At 48.7% G+C, this 19,692-nt stretch overlaps 1 protein-coding gene across 1 annotated transcript in view; it reads right to left on the bottom strand.

Annotated features, from left to right (window-relative positions):
* GAB2 (GRB2 associated binding protein 2) overlaps positions 1-19,692 on the bottom strand; it is a 101,802-nt gene that overhangs the window by 18,043 nt on the left and 64,067 nt on the right. Inside the window, exon 3 of the mRNA XM_075140263.1 lies at positions 2,428-2,668. Within this exon, the coding sequence (XP_074996364.1) occupies positions 2,428-2,668 (241 nt within the window). The remainder of the gene's footprint in view (positions 1-2,427; positions 2,669-19,692) is intronic.

Below are 19,692 nucleotides of genomic sequence, written 5' to 3'. Positions count from 1 at the left end.
GGAGAGGGTGACAGGTAGCCTTGGACTGGGTCTTTTTGCTCGCAGAGGTATAACCACGCGTGGGTCAGGCTTTTGGGGACCACAAAAGTGGTCAGCCAGCCCCATTTAAACATCTGCCCGTGGAGGAGTCCTGCCCTGTATCAATCACCACACTGGGAAAAAGTGAAATGGTTATGGGGGGCGGGGGGTCCAGTTGTGGCAAATCACTGGGGAGGTGTCAGCTTTATGGGAAAAGCTGGGAGATGCTGGTTTACACCGCTCCGGCAGGGTTGATGCTCTGCAGGGACAACAGGGACTCTGTTTCATGGAGCCAGCACGAGATGGCGCTCAGAAATAGGGTTTATTTGGGGAAAAAACAAGTGATGCTGCGATATGACAAATGAATCCCTGCCGCCTTTGGAGCTCAGTCCGCCCGGGAGATGTTTGGGCTCTGGCAGGGTCCTTTCGGCCAAGGACTTGAAGCATCTCACGGGTTAATTATTCAGCATTGCCCGCCAATTAGCTACTATTACCCTCATTTTATGGATGAGTAAAGTAAGAGCTCCGGAGCTGAAAGGGAAGGGATTCCCAGCAGTCCTGCAGCCTGGCCCCGTGCACTGGGCATTGATCGAGGCCATTATTTCTGGCCCAGTTGCAGAAGCTGCCGCTGGCCAGTTTGTCTCTGCCCACCAAAGCATCAGTGCTTGCTCCCTCCTCCTCGGTGTCCCAGCCACGCTCGGGCTTTCGGAGGGTGGCTTTTAGGTATCCTCACAGCTGGAGCATCAGAGGGCCTTTTTTTAAACACTGTTCCATTAACTCCATCTGAAGTTAATTTTTCTGAGCCTTTTTCTGTTGTTGTTTTTTGGGTAGGGAAAGGCAGCTGCAGCAGGAAAGCCCAACGGAGGCTGCAGCCCGGGCTCTGCTCTCACCTCAACGCCAGCTGGGCTCCGACCGCCTCTCCCTCCCTCCCTCCTCGCCGCTCTCGCGAGCCAAAACTCTTCACGCCAAAAAACCTCCTCTCTATTTAAGGCAACCGGCTGGGTCCGGAGGCGGAGAGCTGTCGCTCGCTCAGAAATACCACACCGTGCACCACGAGCTGCCGCAAAGCCCAGCGAGCTCTGGGCTACGGCAAGGATGAACGGTAGAGCGGTGCAAAGCCTGCCCATCCTTCTGGTTGTGTTTTTTCTGGTTAACGGCAGAAATTAGGGCTCTGTCTGCAGGATCACAAAGTGATTGAGGTTGGAAGGGATATCCGGAGGTCATCTGGTCCAACACCCCTGTGCTCAAGCAGGGCCACCAAGAGCCAGTTGCCTAGGACTGTGTCCAGATAGCTTTTGAATATCTCCAAGGATGGAGGCTCCACCACCTCTCTGGGCAACCTGTGCCAGTGCTCCGACACCCTCACAGTGAAAAAGTGTTTCCTGATGTTCAGAGGACCCCCCTGTGTCTGAGTTTGTGCCTGTTGCCTCTGGTCCTGGCACTGGGCACCCCTGACAAGAGCCTGGCTCCGTCTTCTTTGCACCCTCCCTGCAGGTACTTATATACATTGATGAGATCCCCCCTGAGCCTTCTCTTCTCTAGGCTGAACAATCCCACCTCTGTCAACCTTTCATCACAGGAGAGGTGCTCCAGTCTCTTCAGCATCTTTGTGGCGCCTTGCTGGACTCTCTCCAGTATGTCCATGTCTCTCTTGTACAGGGGAGCCCAGAACTGGATGCAGCACTCCAGGTGTGGCCACACCAGTGTTGAGTAGAGGGGAAGGATCACCTCTCTCGACCTGCTGGCAATACTTTGATGCAGCCCAGGATACCATTTGCCTTCTTGGCTGCAAGGGCCCATTGCTGGCTCATGTTCACCTCGGTGTCCACCAGGACCCCCAGGTCCTTTGCTGCCAAGGTGCTTTCCTGCTGGGTGACCACCAGCATATATTGGTGCCTGGGCTTCTTCCTCCCCAGGTGTAGGACTTTGCACTTCTCCTTGTTGAACTTCATGCTGTTCCTGCTGGCCCATTTCTCCAGTCTGTTGAGGTCCCTCTGGTGTATCAGCCACTCCTCCCAGCTTGGTGTCATCAGCAAACTGGCTGAGGGTACACTCTGCCCCATCATCCAGATCATTAATGAAGATGTTAAATAGGACTGGACCCAGTATTGACCCCCGGGGTACACCGCCAGTGACTGGCCTCCAACTAGACTTTGTGCCACTCATCACCACCCTCTGGGTCCAACCATTCAGCCAGTTTTTAATACAACCCAGAAAGCCAGGAAAGCCAGGAGCTTGGAAGGTCGCTGCTCCGACCTCCTCCTTCCAACCGCAATGAGATGGGATCATCACTCAGGGCTTTCTCCAGCTGGGTTTTGCAGACCTCCAAGGATAGAGTTGGGTTGAGCCTCTCACCCCCAGCCCTCCCTCAGCTGTCCCCGAGGTTTGCTCCCCAGCGGGCTACAATACCTTGCGTTTTCTGACTTTCTGCTCATACACTGGTGGAGGAAAAGGTAGTCCTGGGGGGCACTGGCAGACAGGGTGCTCTGGAGGTGGCTGGCGGGCGAGTCAAAGGTGAACAGGGTGGGCTGGCTCGAGTGGGACGGCGCTGAGGACTTGCGCTCTCGCAGCAGGTGGTGGTTGGCACCGCTGAGCTCTGCCGGGGAGGACCGTGGCGCGTGGTTCATGGAGGCGATGCTCCTCAGGGTATCTGTGAAGGGAAAAAACACACCAGTGAGCAGGCGGACGCAGCGACCCCACAGCCTGGGTTCCCAGGATTTTCCTTACTTAAATGCTCCGGCAGTTGTGGAGGTTGGTGGGGTTTGCTTACGGCTCTGAGTGATGCACGCAGCAGCAGGCTCCTCTACTTGGAGCGCGTGCAACCATAGGTACCATGTAGCGAAATAAATATTTTATCGTATTTTATAATTTTATCGTATTTTATCATTTTATTATATTTTAATACATGCTTAGTGGCTTGCAGGGATGTCTGGGGGATATCAGCCCAATTCAGAGGGAGCTCAATGGGTTGTTAAAACCCGGCTAAAAAGGAAAAGGAAGAGAAGAGCTTTCACATCGCAGTTTCTGCTTCTGTCTTTTCTTAGAAACCTTTTGTAGGTGGCTTTAGAGATGTGATGTAAGTCATCCCCATCCCTCTGTGTAAGGGAGGAGGATGCTCTCCTTTTGCAGTTCTGTAAACTGAGGCACAGGGTGGGAATGTGGATGGACATAATGACAGCAGAGATTAAAACTATTCCCATGTTCCACAATTCTCTAATAATTTTGTGACCTCGGAAGAGTTCCTGCTGTTTTCTGCTAGTAAAATGGGATGCAGACCCAAGGCGCGACTCCTAGTGCCTGCTCCCCTTGCTCAAGGAGAAATACACCTTAAAATATTAAATTAATTTCAATGAAGAATATCCCAGACATCAGGAATAATCACCCAGCCCTCTAATAAGCGTGCTCCAAAAATTTGAACGAGGGGTGAATTTTTACAGCCAAACTGTAAACCCCCTTTACAAAAAAAAAACCCAACCACAAAACCCCAGAAAACCCACAATCTGCAGAATATTTTGGGAAACCTGATCCATCTCTGGCTACAGAAGAAGATGCAGAAGACCATGCATGGTCTGCCTGCCAGACATGCACTCCTGGCATGTGAAAACCACTCATCGTGGTTCACTGAAGTCACTCTTTATAATAGCTGTGATTTACATTTATTTGGTGCTGATGCAAAATGCAGGAAAAAACCCAAACCCTAACAAAAAGGCCATCTTTCCCTGGGTAAATCCACCCCTTTTCTGGCCACTACTGATTTAGGGATTGCTCCCAGGTTTCTCCTAACACAATGTCCACCTGCTCCTCAAATTTGACTTCAGGCACCCATAAGGGAACCTGCTCCGACATGGGAACAAGGGGTTTTTACAGATTTCCAACCTCTTTTTTCCATTCCTTCCCTCAAATTCCAGATCCTCCCAGAAATTTTGGGCCTGACTCTCTTACGCTGCAGAGAAATGACTTTGTGAAATGGCTGTCGCGGCTCGCACAAGGAGATGCTCCACACGGGGTGATTTTTCACTGCCTTCTGAATCGTGTCAAGATACAAAATCAATCTGTCTGCCGCTTGTTCACCGCTGTTACATTTTTTTCCTGGCGTTACTGCAAACTTCACCCGATGCAGAAAAAGTACATTAATAAAAGCCAAAGAGCGTGGCTCGACTCTGTTGTTTGGTTTGTGCTAAACACAGAAAGGATCAATATTTAACATTGACATTAACGGTGGGGGATGAGAGCTTAAAACTCTGATTCCTGTCTTCTTTGCATCGGCATTAAAGATCCCTTGGTGCTTTTCATGGGAGTAAATGGCCATCTCAGTGTCCTTGGACAAAACAGTGCCTTGACCCTCATTCTCATTAAATATTTATCCCTTAGCAGTGCAGACTGATCCCCATTGGAAAAGGAGTCTTGAGAGCTCTATGAGTCCCAAATCTTAGTCCCAAATCAAGTGATTTGAGGTCAACCAGTGTGGTAGAGCCCATATCCACGTTGCTATCAAAAACAGGGGGGGGCTGCACTCAAAGCTCCTCTCAGGAACAGCCTCCCCAGTCTTGCTACCTCCCAAATCATGGCCAAGAATTGCCCATGACATTGGGCTTTGGCCAAGACTCTTCCAAGGATGGTGCAAGGTTGGCAGGTTGGTGTTGTGTCCCCGTCCCAGCATGAAGGTCGCCCCTGGGGACAACCGTGAACTGCGCTGGGTTGGGGTCCCTCTGCCCTGAGCAGTCCTCCAACACCATCCCTGCAGGCTCTGCACTTGCCAATGTATGGAAAAGCCATGGCAGGCCAAAATACACCCAGGAGTTAGAAATTACACCAATTTATTTGTGCCATCATCCTAAGGGGAGAACTGGGTCTGCACAGAGATGGTCCCCAGCATCACACAGCAAATTCAAATCACAATACTTTGAGGAGCCCAGTGAATCCCGCACTACCATGAATCCCTAATCTTTTCCCCAAAATCAGTCTGATTTGGAGAGCACAGCGCAAAAGACACACTCATTGAAAGCAGGATGAATTACTCCGTGGTTACTCTGACAGCATAAAAGAAAACGTGGGACGAAGGGGAGCAGGCGGCAACGCCTGGTAAAAAGCACGCCGCTTCCCCGGGGGAAGCCGCTCTATCGACGTCCGCATTGATTTTCAAAATAAATTCCCAGCTCGCTTCCCGCAGTGACCCGTCCACCGAGAGCATTAGCAGGAGCCAATTCAGGACTCACGAACTCCATTAGGTCTGTGAGATGAACTCCGTGATAGCAGGTGAGAGATGGATTGCTTCGCGGGGCTGGAAGGGTATTGCAAGGGCCGGGAAGATAAATCCTGCGGCTGCAGAAGGGGACTGCCAAGATTGCTCTGTATTTTTTTACGTTGTGGTTTTTTTTTTTCACTAGAAAAAAGGGCAGCTCATGTGCCCAGGTCACATGCCGACGATCGGTCCTGCTGGGGGGCAGAAAAGGAGGCAAGAAAGGAAATCGAGGCAGAAAAATAGTATTTGATGACTAGTACATGCTAAAGGGAAAAGTCAAGACATTTGTGCTCTCACGTTGGCCTGAAATGGAGAGAGGTCCCCATGAGGGTAAGGCATACAGCGTGAATTATGAGCCAGAGGTCCCAAAGCCATTTCAACTTGCCATGCTCCAGTGCCCAGCTCCCAAGCGATGAGGATCAACACTCTTTTCCCATATCCATGTGGGGCATTTAATGAATAACCTCCAGGGGGTCCCATCGGACGCCTTCAGGCATTGGTCCCACCCGCATCATGACCAAAGAAGCTCAAATCAATCCGGCCATGAGCCAAAAAGAATGATGCTTCTCCACCCCTCATGGCCATCCACCTTGGGGCCATGAATAAACCCATGGCCCTCCTTTATTTACCAGCATAGACGTAGCATTAAAATCCCTTGGCTTTATGTTGAGATCTTGAGTTTATGTTGAGGGAATGTATCAAATACAGCCAAGGAGGGATAAGATCCTGTTCCAGTTCCTATTGCCATTCCCATGGGGGCAGAGTTAAGGTTATGTAGCAGGGCCATATGGGAAGTGTCATCTTAACCCCACGTTTCCTGGCCAGTTCTCCTCCAACTTTGGGGAATTGGACTCTCACGGCCTGGAAAAGGCAGCGTTGGACGCCCACAACTTAAAATTTTGATGTCAGCAGCACGACTTGCATGCATACATCTCGCTGGGCTCGTGCTACAGCTGTTGCGCTGGTCCCTGCGAGAAAGCGAGCCAGAGGCTCGGCGGGGACGAGCCAGCACAGCCCTGCAAAACCCCACGTGGTCGGCTGAAGGCTCGGCACTCACTGCTCCAGGTTAAGATGTGCCTTTTGGGCCACTGTTGCAGCAAAGGGGGAAAAAACCTCCTTGCAACTCCATCCCCGAAGCAAAAATACGCAACTGCAAGCACGGCCGGCAATGGGATGGACTAGGCTGGGAGCCAAGAATTTTTTATGAATGTTTTCAATCCCCCAAAGCGGTATTTCCCTCCTTGCTGACAGCTCTGAATTCCCTTGCTCAGAGCGCTCCACTCTTGCTGTGTGCACATAGCTTCACACAATGTTCCTGGGCTTATCTGAGCAAAATAATTACTCAGCCTCCTTCGGAAATTGTTGCTCAGAATGGCCTTTTTCACCGGAATCGCAATGTCAGCTTTCCCCGCCTGAAGGCAGAGGCTGGGACTACAACTCCCTGTATCCCATGGACTTGAAATTACGCCCCTGGGAAGGTGGTGATTTTGGGGTGTAGCTAAATTCCTGCGCTCCCGTTGATGGTCGTAGCAGAGGTGCCAGGTTTGCTTGGCGTCCCTGAGCAGCACAAAATTCCCCGTGATGCCCACACCGCACTGGCAAGGGTGAGCTGGTCCAAGGGGCCTTGCAGATAAGGGCTCCTTGGATCTACCCTGGGAAATAATGCCAGGAAACACCTCGGACCACGCTGCTGACTTCACGTCAGTTAAAACTGACGGCCGATGAGACTTTTTTTCAGGAGGAAATAATAGAAATCTACTAGAAATAATCCTTAGGACGGCGCAGGGCAGAGCGTGCACATGCGCTATCGTCTTCCCCACTCTTTGGAGCAGCTCCGTCATTTATTAGCAAAAAAAGGGGCAACCTTCTCCCGTGGGAATCTGCCTGCACCTCCGCTTTCGCTGCCAGCTCACTCCTCGAGCACAAATACAAAAAAAATAATTAAAAAAAGACAAACAACCCTACCAAAACAAGCTCTCCGTGTGCTTCTCCTGGCAGGGAGAGAACAGATAACATGTCCGACGGATGAGTCACCGCACCACCGTGCTGCCAGGAGGCCCCGGGATGCCATGAGGATGAGCGTGGCACCCGAGGAAGGTTTATTTACAGAGCTTTCCCTATCGCCTCTGAGTTGGATGGCATTTGGAAAAGCTGTTGTCAGTCTGAGGACGCCTTGGCAGGTTGCCGGCTAAAGGTTTCCTCCAGCAGGTTAGTTGGAAAGGGTGTCTGATTGGGATAATTTCCCCTCTCCAGTTTCCATCGGGGTGGGGAGCTGCGTGCAAGGACACAGGTACCCTAATATTCCATGTTGCCCAAATCTTGGGTGCCAAGCAGGGGGAGTGGAACTCCCCAAAAGTGAGGATGGGGCAAGGTAGGACTTGTCACAGCTGCATCCTCCACTGCAGAGGAGCTGAAGGGTGAGGACAAAAGTGATATTGGACTTTTGAGCTTTTCCTTTCCAGTTTCTGCTGCTTATTTCCATTTGCTTTGAGAAACCGGTCAGGACAGACAGGTCAAGGGAAAGGAGGAGCATCACCGCTTTACGGACAGGGATATGCTGCACAGAGGGCTAAGGGCATGGTTTCTCTTACCCAATTTCAGCCATCTAAATGATACTTAGCCTAAGCTGGTGCCCTTACATTTCCTCAATCCACAACAGTGAAATCCCTCAACTATTTAAGCATCCAACACAGGATGGGGAGAATTACCCGAGAAAGAGTTGATGGGAGACAGTGAGACAAGAATGAGTGGCAATAAATAGCATCATCTCTGCCCGTTAGTGTCAGATCCAGCTCTGCTTGGATTTGTATGAAACAACTAAAAAATAGTGGTAACGTAGGAGTGTTTGCCTTGGAGAAGCATGGGAACCAGGGGGAAAAATCACAGCACTGGAGAGTGAGTGAGCGAGAAGAGAGGGAAAGGAGCCAAGTCAGATCATCCTGACCTCAAAGCATTATATATCTCAGTTATTTTAATAGCAATCAATTCTTTGAAGGACAAAGGAGCAGAAGGGAGAGAGACTGCAACAGAGACGATGCGATGCTTCTCCCTGGAGAACACAGGTTTGCTTCTGTGAGATGAAGCTGTGCCCAAAATCCCATCTCTGCCCTGGGAAACATCTCCCGGTGGCAGTGACCCAGCTCTGTATCATATCAGCATGCCCCGCACATGGCGGCTACCCTTTAAAGAGCAAATCTGCTGCTCGATTGTGGAGCTCAACCTTTCGTGTCAATATTTGGAGGTCTAACATTTGGCCAGACGGGGCTGCCTAGTGTGCACCTATTTATTTTTGTTTTAAGGGCTTCAGTGCTGGAGATAAAAGCAGATGAACGTGGATGCTCGCAGCCCTGGCTTACGCGTGACCTTGAGCATCCCACCTGGGACATCCTTATCTGAGAGCCCCGGAGTGGGACAACGACCTACAGCCGGGGACGAAGGACAATCCCAAGGCGGTAGCGTGGGCTGGGACAGACTTCATTTGCTCCACAGAACCAACCTCGTCTCCCATCCTCTGCTTCATGAATCATCATCTCTGACATTGCAAAACCAATTTGATGAGGGATTAAATGGAAAAAACAAAAAAAAAAAAAAAAAAAAAGGCTGGAACAGAGGGAAAGGGCAAAGATGTTGGGTTGTAACTGTATAAAACACAAAGTGGTCTCAGTGAGGGGTATTTTTGCCTCTTTCAGGGTAGGGATAAGGTGGCAAAGACAAGGCAATGGGGATGTGCAAAATTATCTGCTTTCTGTCTGTGGGTGGCACATGCAATTCCCGCGGATGCCAGGGGCATCCTTAGCAAATCTGGCTGGAGGAATGAGCGGTTGCGGAGCTCCAGTGCAGCAGAACAGGGCTGAAGCTGTTGAAGGCTAAGAGCTGTCAACAGAGATGACACATTTTGCCCCCTCCAGAGGCAGCCTCATGACAGCCCAGCATCAAACTAGCTTTCTCACTGTGTGAAACGAAACCCTGGCATCCTGTTCTGGAGGATCACATTAGTTATTATTATTGGTTATTATCATTGGTTATTGTTATTTATGATGATGATGATGATGAGCGATTTTGGTGTTTCTTAACCAGGCTTTCCCTTGGACATCATGCCAACGCAGTCTCACTCAGTGCTGTGGTCCAACATGCCACCAACGAGCAGGCTGAAAGCCCAGAAGCTGGTGCACCATGGACTTTGCATCCCCTAGCCCAGGAAAAACTTGCTTTTAGGTCCTGAACAAATTTCTTCTCGTCCTTCTTATTGTTCACTATGAGCAGCATGTGGGCGCCTTTCCTTGCTTGAGCAAACATGGGTGCATGCCTCACTTAGCAGGGATGGAGAAGGAGAAAGGATGAATCCCAGCCTAATCCCAGCCGGGGCTTCTTAACAGCTCGTTTTAAATTTTATAGCCCTTTTTATGGCTGCGGGACCGTAGGTCTTTAATGCTCCAGGAGAGTAAAGGAAAACTTTCGCTAGGAGGAAATGTGAACCCATTTTACTTATGCATGATTTAGTACCATTTCTATTCAAGGGAGTGCACAAAAGACCCAAATATTTGCACTTTGTATTATAGAAGAACTGCCATTCCTGGCTCTTTACAGAAGTAATTTATTTCGATCTCTCCTTACCTTGGGGGAGAAACATTATAACTCCCTGTTTGCCAGGGAGTCAATAAAACAGCAGCGCTGTTAAGGGTCTGCTTTGCCATCACTCAGCAAGGCAGAGATGGGGAAAGGAAGAGGACCCCTAAATTTCTCCTTTTGGAGCCCCCTTCTTCATGGGTGCATTTGCATCCATGCATGGGACCAAATCACAAGAGTTTGGCCCCATTTTTCTCTCCTGTGTCTGGGATTAATCCCAAATACCACTCCCTGAGTGGTATTTTAGCTGATGGGTTAAAAGGAAAGGGGGGTAGGTGCTGCACAGGGGGTAGGGGGGAAGATAGAGACGGGGGGAAGATGGGGACAGGGAGCTGCAGTACAGCCCCAAATTTCTCACATGGCTTCAGGTGAGCCTGGTGTACTCAGATGGGGCAATATCAGCTGCATCGACTGCAAAAGCTGAAAGAGGAGACAAAAGGAGTCATTAACCCTCATGGCTGCAATACCTTGTCCCTGAACTGGCAAGCAAAGCAGCCCAGGGGTCAGTGTGAGCAGGGGTCAGTTCATCCCCAGAAAACATGCCCTTAGGGATGGAGACTCAAAAAAATAAAATAGTTTGTCATGGATTTTTTTCTTGCTGGAAGTTCAGCTCTCCCTTTTCCATCTCTGCAGCCTTTAGTCTCAAAACAAGCCTCTCTGCAAATGTTTTCCATGCAATTTTTTTCATTTAGGTGTATGGGCATACCCTGTCCATATACTGGAATCATCTAAAGAAGTCCTGAAGGCAAAACCATTCCTAAGATGTTGAGGGTAAAATGCAAGAAGAAAAACCTCTGCAAGCAAGGAGGATTGTGCCTTTCACAGCCGCTCTCTAGCTGAGCTCTGCCACACCAGCGCTCCAGCAAAAACGCAAATAGCTCAAAAAGCCATCCTGGATCTCTCTACCCATCATTAAAAACCTGAGTCCTGCCCATTAAGCAGTCTATTAACAGTGCTCAGTGGAAGCAGAGGAAGGTCCCTTCCAGGGAGCTACTCTGATTGCCACGAGGTTAAAAGTGCCTGTGACCCCCAAAGCTTTATGCATTCAGGAATCGTGAGTTCACCCGCAACAAAGGTCTTCAGTATCGGCTAAAACCTGGAGGTTTTTCTCTTCCTCTTCTTTTAAGATGCAGTGATGGCAAAAAGGACTTGGAATTTATTCCCTACACATCGCCTTAATCAAATAATATGCTAATGCTATTAGCACGGGACCTTGCATCGCAAATGACTTAGAATCATATTCTCTTTCAAAATACTAGAGTTTCATTTAAATTGGTCTCCACAGCAACCGGAAACGAACTGGAATAATGTCGGATGAAAATCTTCGTGGCGAAGGAGGAATTTCACAGCAGGGATTGAGGGGAGAGAAATGAAGACAGCTTGAGCCCACCATGGTTGGTGGGCTCGTGCCAGCCATCTTCCACCCAACCGGTTATCAGCAAGGACAAAATGAACCTGCATGTCCAGGAGGACCTCAAAGCATCCTGATGGAAAAGGGGTGAGTAGACATGAGGTTCATGCAGCCGTGAAGCCTGAGGAGGTTTTCTTGGTCCTCCTCTCCACAGATACTTTCTAAGTGGCCCCAGGGGAGATGCATACGACAACTGGTTTTGTTCATGCTAAATCAGTTCTCATCTGTTAAGCTCAAACCTGGCTATTTGCAAATGCCCTGAAGGAACATAGCTCCTGATCGTGGGCCAGACTGCCATATCTTACGGTTGTACAAGCACAGACCAGGAAGAAGGTGTTTGCTGCTGGCTTCCCCCTGTCAAAACTGGTGATGATGCTGCTTCCATCATCTCATCTGCTCTGCTCACAAGCTCACCACGATGGGCACTGTCACTCATGAGGATCAAGATGGGAAGGACCTGCAGCACCCTCTGGCCAGTGCCTACCAGCTGATCGCACGGTTTTGTCCCACTGAAAACACTCCCCAAATCCATTCGAAAATGAGCTGAGCTTTGCAATGCCACGGCTGGAAAGCTGCTGGTTAGAAACCAGCTCAAATTTCCCATGAAAATGTTTTCCCAGCCACTCCACTCGTCTTCCCTGCACTTGTTTCGCTCTGTGGTCACCGTTACATCAGCGGGCGCAGTGCGATCCTCATCCTGGTTGGGGCTTCTCGGCGTTCCCCTAATAAAATGAGTATTAGCAATGTGGCCCACAAAAATGTCTTTGAAAGCAATGTCAGAAAGTGGGAGGCGTCTCGCTTGAGAACGGCTGAGGGCTCAGGCAATGAAAAGAAAACAGCCCCGACCAGTCTCTCGGTTCTGTTTGTAATTATCTGGGCTCCGGTGGGTGTTAAAACATCTGTACTGGTTTGGCAGGGACTGGGGAGCACGGCTTGTGCCAAAGGCAAGAACTGGCGTGGGTTGAAAGCAGCGCAGCAATACGTTAGCGCAGCATTCACGCTCAGAAATGCGGGGCTGGCAGCCTCTCCCGCAAGCGCTTTTGGGTTAGGGTCAGCCCCAGCCCTGTCCCCGTCCCCACGTCCCCCATCCAACCATGCCTCGCACCCCTCCAGGACCAACCCAAGGAAAAGCTGAAGGTGGTTCAAGGAGATGCAGGGTTGGCTGGAGTCCTGAATCCTGCTGGGTTTAACATCCCACTGGACTTTGGTAGCCATCAGTTCAGCTCCACGTTACGCTGTGGCATTTCTCATCTCTGTGCATGACTGTTTCCACTTGGACAACCTCCATCTCCCCGTCACGTCTGGTTGCGGACAAACAAATCTCTCCCCGCTGGATATTTCTGCACTGAGCAGCGGGGCAAGCTCCCAGCATGGATGTTGCTGTTTGAACCTTGTGCACTAAAGCACAGGCTGGTTTTGTGGTTATTTTTAACGCACAGCAGCAGCAGAGCTGGGTTTAGTGGGGCAACGGAGCGTAATACAGAGCTCGGTCCTCAGGAGACTTGGGCAAGGCAGATTGATCACAATCTCCTTGAGAGTATTATTTTTGGATTTTGGGATTCCTCATCCCCTGACTCAGGAACAAAACATCCTCCAGCATCTGAGGACCAGAGCAAACCCTCTCTCCCCTGATGCTCTCTCATGGGTTGGGAACCATCCCATGGGCTTATTCAGCAGCTCCTCACCCTCCTCTTCCTCACTCCAACATGGTTTATAAAGTGCGGTGAGCCCATCCTTAAAACCCAGAAGAACCAGATGACATTATCACCTTCGTGGCTGCACCCATCCTTGTACACACCACAGATGATACCAGCACCCAGACCAAAATCAGCATCTTCTTGCCCGGTGCGTGGCCCGTGCTTCGCACTTGGCTTAGGGCCATCTGAAAATGTTCTGACATCCTCCAGCTGGAAAACGCTATTTAATCAAATTAGGAGCTTGCCAAGGGATTGCTTGCAGCCAGAAATTACAAGAAACTTTTAGAGGATAAAAGTGAATTTTAAGTAAAAGGGAAGAAGGTCAAGGTGTTTCAATTTGTTCTCATCAGAGTGGATTGTTTTTTGGGGGTGGATTGCCCTGCTTTGACCGAAGATCATCATCGTGCGCTTTTTAGATATGAAAGCGCAATTCTGAGCGGAAATCTTGATTTTTTCTGAAATTCATTCAAATTCAGAATGAAAAGGTGTGAATCAAAATCGGTGCTGAAAGCGGATGAAAATGAATTCCAGTGAGAGCGAAAACGAACACGCTGAATTTTTACCACCTCTGAAGTGGAGTTTGTGATGGGCTCGTCACCCGCTCTGCTCGCTGCAAGGGCAGCGTTCCCCCAGTATCAGCTTGCTCCGATTCCATACGTGCCACTTCCGAGAACTCTTCTTTCCTCACAGGAATGGGATTTATTTTATTATTTTTTAATTACCTAGATGACCCATGTCCGAACTTGGTGTATTTGGCTGCTGAAAGAGACCTGGATGAGATCCAACACTTGGTGCCCCTCTCATCGCTATCACAGAGTCCTTCACCCATGGGATGGGTTTGGTGACAAATACGTGGTTTGGTAACAAATATGCAGTGCGTTGGAGCCATTTCTCTCCACAGATGCTGGGAGGAAGAAGCCATAATATAATGGATTTTAGCTAACGACCACAGGAATGCAGAAATTAACGGGACCAGACCTGACCAGAAGCCAGCCTGCTCCAGCTTTCTGTCTCCAAACACTTCGGAGACAGCTGAGAACTTCAGAGGGATCACTCATGCAGTAACGCACCCGCAGGAAAAACTGATTTGCGCCTCACTTCACCATTTATAAACCTTATTAAAGCAAATATTTTAACTTGTTTAATACAACTGTGGGAATTCTTGCACTCACAGAAGTACTAATTCTTTAAGCCACGTTATCTATAAAACGAACCATTCTGTGTCATACATGTCTGTGAACACAGGGTTGGTCTTCCCTTCAAACTGCACCGGGAGACACCAGACAGTAGCGTGTGTTCTCGTTACTGAGATATGTCAGTGGATTTTTTTACTGCAAGAAGCACTATTTGTCCAGGGCTAGGACATCAGGGACTTATCTGCATAAAAATATTAGTGGCAGGCAGAGGACAGGGTGGTCCTTCCAGGAACGTGCCAAAGAAATTCAAAGCATTTGCAAGGCTGTACTCTGAGTTCTTCTTAAAGGTAGCAGAAACGGTGGAAGTGAGTTTCTGGAGCATCACAGAAAAGCCAGCAGGATCTCAGACTCTCAGAAGGAGTTATGTTAATGCCAAAGAACAGATATAATGGTATTTAAAAACTGTAATAAAGCTGCAAAAGTGTGAATTGTGCTTCAAGTGAAAATCAAAAATCACATCACCCCATTCTTAGACTCACGGAATGAAGTTTGGGGATGAGGAAAAGCCATGGGAGACAAGAAACTGGGATTGAGATTCTTTAAAAAAAAGTGTAAAGACTGAAAAGACAACACAGTGCTCTCCAGGACAGATAAAATCTTCTGCTCTATCAGGAATTTTTTCCAGAGACATCTCAAGAGAGGAAGGCAGCATTTTCACCTGGAAGATCATGTGTTGACCAGGTTTTGACCCTAACACTAATCATCAAAGCACCCATCAACTAGCAAAAAGACTCATCACAGAATTTATGGATTTCAAGTGGGTATTTGAAAGACTTCATCATGACTCATTTGAGAGCAATGTGAACCGTTATGGCAAGCCAGCAAAAATAATTACCATCATAAAGGCTTTATATCAAGGTTGAGCCTGTGCAAAGTATATGCAGGCTCGAGGGAACGGTTTACACAGATAGCAATGTCAAACAAGGTGGTGCTTGGCAGGGCAGGTGATCTGCCATGAGATAAAGGTGAGGATGGAGCCACAGGCAGTGCAATAGCCACTCACTAGACTTTTACACGTGATGAAGTATTTGCAAGTGCCCGAGTGACCAGACGCCTGCCCAACACTTCAAAAAGAGGATTCATTGTCTGTTATGAAAAGAAGACAGCAAATGCAATGAGTCACTCAACTCCAGCTTACTTTCAAAAGCAACGACATACAAGAACAGGGGCAGTTTATGTCTTTGGCAGTAAAATGATGGAAGGCGATCATACCAAAAACTGGCAAGGAGCAGCTGTGTTGGCCAGGATGGAATTTGGTCATGTGGAGCTGAAAGAACACATGACGAAATTTTTTAGGTGAAATGTTATTTTCCATCCTAATAAACAGATACAAAGGGTGGCAATCAATCAAAGGTGCAAACAAGTTCCTCGGCATGTGACAATGACCCAGTAAGTATGAAAGGAAGCTGAATCCCCAGCAAGGGCTGAGACGTGCCAGAGCTTCACCACCCGCCATGGAGCAGCTGGAGAACTATGAGGGACATCACACAGAGCAAAAAGGGTAAGAAAACATGAGTCTGGACTTACCCAGAGCCAAGGGGTATCAGACAATATGCTGTGATATGGACTCAGATGAGGTAATGTCTCATCTCATGCTCTGCCCTCCCACCTTCCTGTGATGCTAACAGGCAACAACTCCAGTTTTACCTGCTGGGATTGGTGAGGTATCTCAGCTCCTCACCACACTCTGAAGCCTGGTATTTCCCTGCAGTGTAAATTCATAAAAATCACAGAATCACAAATATTTGGGTTGGAAAGGACTTCTGGAGATGGTCTAGTCTAACCCTTGCTCAAAGCAGGGGCAGCTACAGCAGTTCAGGACTGTGTCCAGTTGGGTTTTGAGTGTCTCCAAAGGTGGAGACTCAAGTTGGGGTGTTTTTTCATGCTTAACTATAAGTATTTGCTTCATCCTCTGTGGCTTAAAGTGATCATAAGCATGGACCAACAGTTAAGCTGCTTCTTGAATGCCTGGTGGAAACTGTAGGTCTGACACCCAGAGAGAGAAGAAGCAGGCTGAGAGTAAGGGGGGAACAGGAGAGATAAATGACATCTCATTTTCCTGGACAGTCTCCTTTTTCATCAAGTTTTTCAGGACCTGTGGCCAAGTGTCCCTTTTAAGACCGTTCCCAGCTTGGAGGGAGGGAGCAGAGCTGCCTCTGGCAGCAAATGGCTACAGGCAGAAGAAAAGATGCACCAACCTATCTATGCCGTGCCTCGACGATGAATCCCTTCGAGAAGAGGCTGCCTTTATGCTCAGTACTTGTTCAGCACCTAGCATAGCAGAAGACTGGTTTCTTGGCCACATCTACACCGTGAGGGACCCTGAGAGATGTTCTCAGCCTTCCCAGAGGGAGCCGGGATGTGGCCAGGGCACATATGGGGACAGGGGCATCCCCAGATCAGGTGTAACCCCACAGCCCAAGTAATAAATTGCCAATATTACAGCTCTGACATTGTACCACACTAAATAATGCAGAAGTATGTTTGAGAAGCAGGCAGTAATTATAACTGAAGCATAGAAACCATCTAGGGAAGAAGTGTTATCTTTACAGATAAAATCAGTAATAAATGCTACTGCATTCATAAATAAAAATCAGTCTGGAAACAAACCGAGTGGTGTCATGGAAAGTTCACAGCAATCGACAGCTTCACGGCTCCTTTCTGCTGCATGTGCCTTCACTCAGAGGTTTTAAAGGCTTTAGAAAGCTTTCCCTTTACTCAGGCTCAGTTTGAGTTGGAAATATAAAGCAATACAAACCAGTAAACAAACAGGTATTGGAGTCCGGGAAATGAGAGTCTAAATCTGTGCCGTTGGCTCGGGGGGAGAAAAGAGTCACGCTGTGAAAAACTGCCTGAAATTTTCTGCTGCTGTGATTTTGTCCCTTGTCCTCCGAGTTGCTCGCACACATGTTTTGGGGTCCTGTGTCCATCGCGTTTCCCAGCCCAGCCCCTGTGTGTTGGGCATCGCCTGCAGATCCCGATGCCCAAGCAGCTTTGCAGACACGGGGTACAGCTCCATGAACCCCAAGGTGGCACGGCTGGGGCACACGGGCTAAAACAGTCCCAGTACCGCTCTGGGAAATATAAATGCAGGCGAATCTGACTGCGAGTTTCCTCCCAGCTGGCCAACGCTCAAAATGCCTCCCTCCCTCCCTCGGTTTTGCTCAGACAGTGCCGCTTCGCTGGTCGCTTCGCTCCAAGCCCATCAGCTGTTTTTGTTTCCAAAGGCTTTGCATGGTTTTGCTTTTTGATGTGATGCTGATACCGTCTGCCGCACTCATTTTTCCACGGTCAGTAAGTCATCCTAAAAATTCCTCAGCGCCCATTAAACTAATGGGGCTGACCTGACGCACACAGGGCTCGTAGCGATAAAAGCCAATTATAAAATGAAGGATTATTTCAAATGGGTTTCTGGTTCTGGGTACCTGGCCCGGGAGACAGCCCCGGGCAGGGCTGAGAGGTATGAATGCAGCTTGCCAACCTCTGCTGGGAAACCTGTGCTGGAAAGGCTGGGCAATGCTTTTTGCTCTAAAAAAACCCCAAACCTCTTGAACTTCACATTTCTTCCTTCTCCTCCCAGCTCAAATCCCAGCCTCAGCTTAGCAAACCCAGTGGGACTTTGGCCAGGAAAGGGCAGGATTTTCCCCAAAGGCCCCAGTCCTCCAGCTCCATATTTATCTTCAGAAGAGGCCGGCTGGATACCCTTGTGCTGGGCGTCTGCTGGGAAACAGTCACGAAGAACTGGAATATTTGGCTGTTGGTCTTTTTTGAAAGCTGAACATAAATTTTCTTTTTTGCTGGTTGATGGTTTTATTATTTGCAGTGAGATAAAAGCATTCTTTGACTGTAAACCTGGTACTCCCACAAATGGCTGCATCCTCTGCCAGTTCCCATCAATGCTGGGTAGGGTTAAAGGGGCTCAACTAACACGTATCTCCTGGTGGTCTCTCTGGGATGGCAGAGTTATGGGTTTGCAATCACAAAGCTGACAGATCTTCTGCAGTTTTCCAGCCCCACCTCTCCAAAATGTCCACAGCCACAAAAAAAAAATCTAAATAATAAAATCCTAAAAATTCCTAAATTCCCAAATCCCAAATTCTGAAGAAAATGTTGATCCAGCATTGCAAACCTCAGATATTCAGTTGCATCAGAGCCCCTGAAGGCAGAAGCTTGGCTTTCTAATCATGCAGATACCTTAAGTCCTTTTCTCTTGCTTTCTGGTTTCTAAAGCCCCTTGTATCCTTGCTTCAGTCCTTTTCTTGGCACCCAGATGGGCTGGAAATCTGCTCTTGATATTAAGGACAGTGACCATCACAGCAGCGCAGTATTGACTCTGGTCCTGCAATGCTTCTTGTAGCACAACATGATGAAGGGCTGAGTACGGCAAGAAGAAGGTATGGAAGAATAGTAGGGGTTGATCTTCATCTGGTGTAAATGAAATGATGACAAATGACACCATTTGAAGATCCAAATATCTTAAAGGTCTTGACCTCAATCCTGAGATGGGTGGGATTCACCTCAGCAGAGTTATAGGAGTCTACAAGGTGCATGTCTCCACCTGAGCTCATCAGTCCTGGTTCCCTGGAGAGCCAAGGGAATGAAATGGGCACTTTTAGGGTGTAAATGATTTGCCTCATTTTAGATATTTCTAGACATCTTTTTCCATCTTCTCCCAAAAAGTGGACAGACTATAACCACCAGCACACCTCTTGCTCTCAATGACATCAGCTCCCTCTCCAAAATGCCCAGGGAATCACAGCAATGAGACCTGGACCGGTTGGTAGAGATCAGCAATGATTTCTCCCTATTTCTGTCTTCTAGGAAGCAAATTCTGGGTCGTTAGTGGCTCTCTGCTCTTCAGCAGACTCATTAGCACCTGAACTAGCTCATCTCCAATGGGAAAGAGGGGAAAAAAGGGGGGAGAAAAAAGGCAGCAGGCACTTATCTCCTCTCAAGCTGCTCCTTTGTGCCAAGACCACTCCATCTCCGGTATTGTTTACACTGAAATAAAAGCTGAACAGTGTCAGATCTTAAAATAACTTGCTGTTTGTGGAGCAGGAAAACCAGGGTCAGGGAAGTTTGGAACAAATTTAAAGAGGCAGGATGACTACGGGATGAACTGGGACTCAGGCAAGGAGGTGTTCACGTGCACCTGAAGTTCAACCATGAGCCTGGTGCAAAGCGAGTTGGGGTCACCGGGTCTCTCCCATCCATTCCAGCGAGGCTAGGTCAAGCCTGGGGCTAAGATGTGACATCTGCATTTGTCCTCCCAGAGTGAACCTGCAGCCAGTTTCCCTTGTTAGGAAAACCCAGCAGATGGTAGAGAAGGAGGGGTGGGACTGACCCAAACGCCCTTGAGATGTTCAACCAGTGGGTCTAGATGTGACATACGGTGTTTTAAAAGAAGGAGCTCCAGTGCCGAAAGTATTGATGGGAACGCTGAGGAAAAAGCTACATCTGTATGTATGGTAGGACATTGGGTGAGAGGAAGGGGCTCAAGGC

This window comes from Calonectris borealis, chromosome 1 (assembly GCF_964195595.1).
Source record: "Calonectris borealis chromosome 1, bCalBor7.hap1.2, whole genome shotgun sequence".
Lineage (NCBI taxonomy): Eukaryota > Metazoa > Chordata > Aves > Procellariiformes > Procellariidae > Calonectris > Calonectris borealis.
The sequence above is the reverse complement of the archived record's forward strand: the minus strand, read 5'-3'. Positions and strand labels throughout refer to the sequence as shown.